Below are 5,704 nucleotides of genomic sequence, written 5' to 3' on the forward strand. Positions count from 1 at the left end.
AATAGACGCAAACATATTTTCTTCTTTCTTTCCTTTCTTGCTATTTCTCTTGTTTTTTTGTTTTTTTTTCCTATCTAGCCGTCCTGGCCGAGGTGCCACTTTCTTGTTCCTATTCTCGTGCTAGTAATGAAAGCCAAGGTAGCTTCTATATCGCTCGTAGTATGGAGTAGAAGTGGGAGTTTAAGTACTTTTTGGTCTAGAGTCTTTTTCAGCTTATTTCTTTCTGCGCTGTAGAAGCCGCAGTATAGAAGTAAATGCTCTGCTGTTTACGGTCTCCCGCATTTGCAAAGACCGCATTCTCTTCTCTTAAATCTCTTTAGGTAGGAATTGAAGTATCTGTGTTCTATCTTAAGAGAATAGAAAGAGCTTAAAATGTCTCTTTTCGTGCCTCTAGGGATTGCTAGTTAGTGATTGAGCTTTAGGTCGAAGGTAGCTCCGTAGCTAGTCTTCTTTTCTCTTGCTGTTTCCCTATACTTTCTCCACTCTTCTACTTGGCTAGCTCGTTAGAGAAGCTTGATCTTAGTGCCTAGAAAGGCTAGGCTTATTTGTAATTTTTTGGGAGTTTGCTTTGTAGCTTCCTTTACTAAGGAATCTACTTTTTCGTTTCCTTCTATATCTGTGTGGCCTGGTGCCTATTTTAAAAGGATCTTTGCTTTTTTATTAAGGATAGCTTTGGCTGCTTTTTGGCACCGAATTATCCACTGCTGGCCGGGCTTATCTGATAGACTCTAGAGCCTATAGATGGCAGCTTGGTTATCAGCGTAAACGTGGATATTCTGGTCTTTTTGGGCCGTTTTAGCAGCGTATTCGAACGCTGCTATAATGCCTTCAAGCTCTCTATTATAGACAAGTTAGTTCTCGCCTATATTTGTTATTTTTATATACATTTCTTCTTGGTTTGGGTTATAGACTGCTAGACCTACTCCGATCCTATCTCCGTCTTTCGTTTGAGAGGCGTCTGAGTAGATTACTATAGAGTTATTCTCTATTATTTGGATATACTCCTTGTGTGCGGCTGCCTCTTCTTCTTTCGATTTCTTTAATATCGAGATATTGTAGTTAAGAGAATCCCATGGTCTAAACCTGTATGGAATGACTTCTTCTATCTTATTAGTGGATGGGATGGAGCTCATGATAGTCTGTAGTTGTCTAGTCTTGTTTGGCTTTTTTTGTAGCTAAATAGTTATTTTTTGTAGCCTTGTAATAGCTTTGGTGATTGGATGGGTTAGAGCTAGTTGTATAGCTCGTAGTGCGTATTTTCGATTCGTTTGGTTAAGCCGTGTCGCTGGTGACGGCAAGCTAGCTTCGATACTTGTTGGGATAGCTGGAGCTGTTTTGAATACTCCTAGTACCTTTCTATAAGCCGCGTTGTGTAGTGGCTGAAGCTGATCTTCTATATAGCTCTGGTTTCGCTAGTAGATTGGCGACCTATAATCTGTAATGCTCGTAACGCATGCTGGGTATAGTTGTCTAATAGTAAAGGGGGATAGACCGCGGTCTATATTCGCTAGTCTCCCTAGTCTATTAAAAGTTGTTTTTGCTTGGCTCGCTCGGATAGCTACGTGCCCTCGAAAGGATAGCTTGTTGTCGAGGTGTACCCCTAGCCACTTAATCGTATCTTTGAGGTAGATTTTCTCCTTGCTAGGGAGCTCTAGAGGTATTTCTTTTCTTTCTTTCTTCTTTGTAAAGTGGATAAGCTCTGTCTTTGCTATATCGAATTTAATGGCTAGTTCTTTTCCTTTGGCGACTAGCTTATTAGACTTCTCTTTGTAGGATCTTAACGTTTTTCTTAGTAGACGTTGAGGAGGTTGTGATAGAGATATCGTCAATGTAGGAGAGCTGAAATCCATCTGTTTGGTGGAATAGGTCTCTAATATGGATGAGAAAGAAGATTGGAGATACTGGGCTACCTTGTGGGATGCCCGCGTTAATTTCGCTAAACTCCTCCATTTGGCCGTCAAAAGCGAGCCTTAGGGATCTATTAGAAAGAAAGGGTTTCGCCCACGTAATTAGGCTGATTGGTAGGCCTAGTCTTCTTAGTGTGTCTAGGAACTGGTTGTGCGAGACATGGTCGAAAGCCCCTTTAACGTCTAGGAAGACTGTTGATGTAGTATAGCCTTGTTGTTTTTGGTGCTGGATTTGATCTACGAGAAGTATGGCTGCGTCTATAGCTGATTTCTTTAGTCTCCCTCCTATCTGCGAGTCGTGTAGAAGGTTTGTAGTCTCGGCTAGGTAGCCGAGTCTCTTGGCTATTATCTGTTCTGTTACTTTCCCAAGACAGCTTAGTAAATTACTCTATAGGCCTTTGGGATAGAATAGTCGGGTTTAGACGGCTTCTTTAGAATTGCTCCTGTGGCTCTTCTCCAGCAGGTTGGATGGTATCCGTAGTTGAATAGCAGAGAGTAAGCTTTGAAGAACGTGTTTGGTTGAGCTTGGTAGGCGGCTGTGATAATTTCCTGTGGTAAAGCGTCTGGGCCAGGCGTGCTACTTTTGACCTTGTTAGAGCACGCGTATTCTAGTTCGGCTATAGATAGCGCTGGCCACTCCCACTCTTTTTCTTGGTAGTTATTAAAGCTTGGTGGTGCTGTACTTGGGGGTGGAGGAAATAGTGCTTTTCGAAAGGCTTTGCACTTTCCTTTAAAAGAGGTTTCTAACGTCTCTCCTTGGATAAGGGGGGATTCTTTCTACTCTCTTTTCCTTAGTATAACTAGTCCATAGCTTTGAAGATAGATTGTGGGTCTTCTTTTTCTAGGAAGTTATTCCAGTACTCTCTTTTAACTTTCTTAATTGCTGTTTGGTACGTTGTTCGCGCTAGAAGGAAGTCTCTTTTAAAAAGATAGGCTTCCTCTGTAGAAGTAGCTTGAAGTTGCTGCGCGAATGTTCTTTGGCAGTAAGATACGTTTTTTCTTAGCTTAGTTAACTCCTGGCTCCACCAGGGCTTTGCTTTTGGCCCTTGTCTTTGTTGTGGAATAGCTCTGTCTGCAGCTTGTTGGATTACTAGAGTAATTGCTGTGCCAATTGCTTCTAGTTGCAGCTTTAGCTCGTTGTCTTGGCCTGGGAGTAGGTTTCTTGAATCTGCTTTCCTTGGTTGGTTGATCTGATCTAGCGATTGTAGCGCTGGGTTGCTTTGGATAGCTTTGCCCAGTTCCTCTCTAAATAGGCCCCAGTCCGCCCTTTTTGTATTGTATCTTGTTTGGCTAGCAGGGTTATTAACTAGGTCCTTTGTTGTCTGGATTGAGAAGAGCATCCCGTGGTGATCGGATCCGGTTTCTGTTGTGATTTGCCAGTCTTTTACTTTGTCTTCTAGATCTGATGTAGCGATAGATAGATCTAGCGTTGGTTCTCTAGATAAATGAGGTCTAAAGAAAGTAGTAGTTCCTGGCGTGTTGAGAAGGCTAAGGTTCTGGTCTTCTATCCAGTCTGCTAGTTGTTGGCCGCCTTGGCTGGTATTGCTACTGCCTGGGACCCACCAAGGGTGGTGCTCGTTATCGTCTATTAGTAGGAGGGTAGCTGTGGGTAGCTGGGTATTCGCGAGTATTCTTTGGAAGGTTTTTATATTCTCTTGGTTTTTTTGTTTGTACACGTTGTAGATGTTGAAATTCGAGCGTCCTTTTTGGATCGTGATAGCAATAGCGTCGGGGTCGGCTATTTCCTCTAGCTGGCTAACCTCTGCTGTTAGATATCTAGATATCTAGAATAGAGCTCTTGGGCGGAGGTTTGGGTCTGCTTTTGGAAAGATTTGGTAGAAGCTTTGATGGGCTATTGACCTTGGGGCTTCGTAGTTATTGCTATCAGAAGGGGCAATCCACGGCTCTTGGATTGCAATAATATCAACTTTAAGCTCGATTGCTAGTTGCAGCGTTGATTCTGTAGCGCGTGGGTTTTTGTTTAGGTTTGCTTGTAGTACTTTAAGGTTTTTTATCATTACGATTTAATAGATAGAAACACTTCCCAGTCTTTACTATTAGCAAAATGGGTTTGTTTGCAGTTTTTGCATTTTGGGAGCGTGTGGTTACAGGCTTTTCCCTTTATTTTGCAAATACTACATACGTGCTGAGTAGTTAGGTGGTTTTCAGCACAGAACTGGCAGCTAGCTAGGTTTTTACACCTGCTAAAGTTGTGTCCAAACCCTTGGCACTTACTGCACTGAGCTGTTGGTGGGATTTGGCGGTATTTCTCAACCCGGAGCGATTGGCCGAGAATTGTTATTCTATTGCCAATCTTCTTCGCTTCTTCTTCTGATTTACAAGCAATAACAATAGAGCTTGTTTGCTTGTCTTTCCGGTTTCTTGATAGCCAGTAGGGGTTCCCAACGATCGTTTGGTTCTTATTGTACGTTGGGATTTCTGTGTGGAGTAGCTGAAGGTTTTCAGCCCCGTCGAAGGTTGTTGGTACTCCGTGTACAACTAGTTGCGTCCAGGACTCTAGCGGCTGGGCTTTCTTGATTGGCAGCTGGTTTTGCCAAGTATTAATTTGCTTTAGTAGGGATTCTCCTGAGTATCCTTCGGTGGTTGTGAGGATAAGGTTGTTTCTTCTACTAGTGGCTACTTGCTGGATAACTGGGCCAGCGATTCCAGCCTTCTGGAAGGCTTGGTTGATCTTGTTTCTAACAAGTAGGGGGCTGGTTGTTTGGCCCTCTTCTAACGTAACTAGCGTCTGATAGTAGGACGCTGGTTTTATTGGTTTTGTTGGTTTTTTCCTTGGCTGGACTGTTGTCCAGGCTTGGTTTGCGTTATTTGCTGCTATTGCAGCGTACGAGGTTTGGGCTAGTTTTTGGGTGGGTTGCGTAGCTATTGGTTGTGCCTTGTTTGAAGCTGCAATCTTAGCTTGTTTAAGCATCTTTGTTGCTTGCTGGGAGGCGTTTGCGAGCGTCGCTGAGTGGTAAGCTGGCTTGGCAGATAGCTTTTCTGTAATTTGGTTTGCTACTCTGCCCGTTTCAGTATAGTCTCTAAATACGTCTAGAAGCTCTAGTAGCTTATTTTGAGCTACGTGGGACTCTTCCATTGTAGAGGCTTGGAAAATGAGGTCTCTAGCCCAATAGATTGCCTGCTCAGAGTTCTTGGCTACTGATTTTGGGCTAGAGGTGTTTTGGTATGGGTTTCTGCCTCTATAGGTATTCTCTGGCGAGAAGTTGGCATATCGTTTATTTGGTAGTAGTATTGGTATCTCCAATACGCTAGGTGTTGCTTGGTTTTGGGTAGGGGTGGCTGGAGTAGATTCTATCTCCATTTCTCTATCAATTTGAGCCTCTGACCCTAGGCTCTCCCGTCTATTTTCTTGGGTATTTACTACGATAGTATCACTATCTGGAGGCATTCTGTTACTAAGCTTTTTTCTTGGTAAGCAGCTAGGTGGTCTGTGTGTTTTTGTTTTCGTGAGTGAGACGTGTTCAAATTAGCTACTTTACCAGCTTCTAGTTTAACATCGCGTGGGCTGCACGGCTTGGCACTAGTTGCACTCGCTTTCTTAGGATGGATTTGTATATATTTAGCTAAAATGACACCTATCCTGAAAAACTCGAAGTTGTTGGCGTGTAGCTTGCGCGATCTCTGTCCCTTATTCTTGTGTATTTGATACAAATATATATAGCGCACTATATTAACACTGAAGTCTTTTGCAATCACTGTAGGTGATGTTCGTCTTCGTGTCCTGTTACAATACTAACCCCCATGGCATTTCCGTGATTACCCCCATCGCCAATCAG

General features: G+C 43.0%; 3 protein-coding genes across 3 annotated transcripts; all 3 read right to left on the reverse strand.

The window, feature by feature from the left end:
- Positions 1-1,412: 1,412 nt before the first annotated feature.
- COCVIDRAFT_116131 (hypothetical protein) lies at positions 1,413-1,850 on the reverse strand (the record flags this gene model as incomplete). Its single annotated transcript, XM_014694711.1, has 1 exon — positions 1,413-1,850. The coding sequence occupies one exon, from the start codon at positions 1,848-1,850 to the stop codon at positions 1,413-1,415; it is 438 nt and encodes a 145-aa protein (XP_014550197.1).
- Positions 1,851-3,232: 1,382 nt separating this feature from the next.
- On the reverse strand, positions 3,233-3,520 carry COCVIDRAFT_63986 (hypothetical protein; the record flags this gene model as incomplete). The annotated part of the gene is made up of 1 exon (XM_014694712.1): positions 3,233-3,520. A coding segment is annotated over one exon (288 nt), but the record flags the coding sequence as incomplete, so codon positions are not given.
- A 404-nt stretch (positions 3,521-3,924) lies between these two features.
- On the reverse strand, positions 3,925-5,316 carry COCVIDRAFT_116136 (hypothetical protein; the record flags this gene model as incomplete). Its single annotated transcript, XM_014694713.1, has 1 exon — positions 3,925-5,316. One exon carries the CDS (start codon positions 5,314-5,316, stop codon positions 3,925-3,927), a length of 1,392 nt encoding a protein of 463 aa, XP_014550199.1.
- Between the last annotated feature and the right edge of the window lie 388 nt (positions 5,317-5,704).

This window comes from Bipolaris victoriae (genome assembly GCF_000527765.1).
Source record: "Bipolaris victoriae FI3 unplaced genomic scaffold scaffold_233, whole genome shotgun sequence".
NCBI classification, from domain to species: domain Eukaryota; kingdom Fungi; phylum Ascomycota; class Dothideomycetes; order Pleosporales; family Pleosporaceae; genus Bipolaris; species Bipolaris victoriae.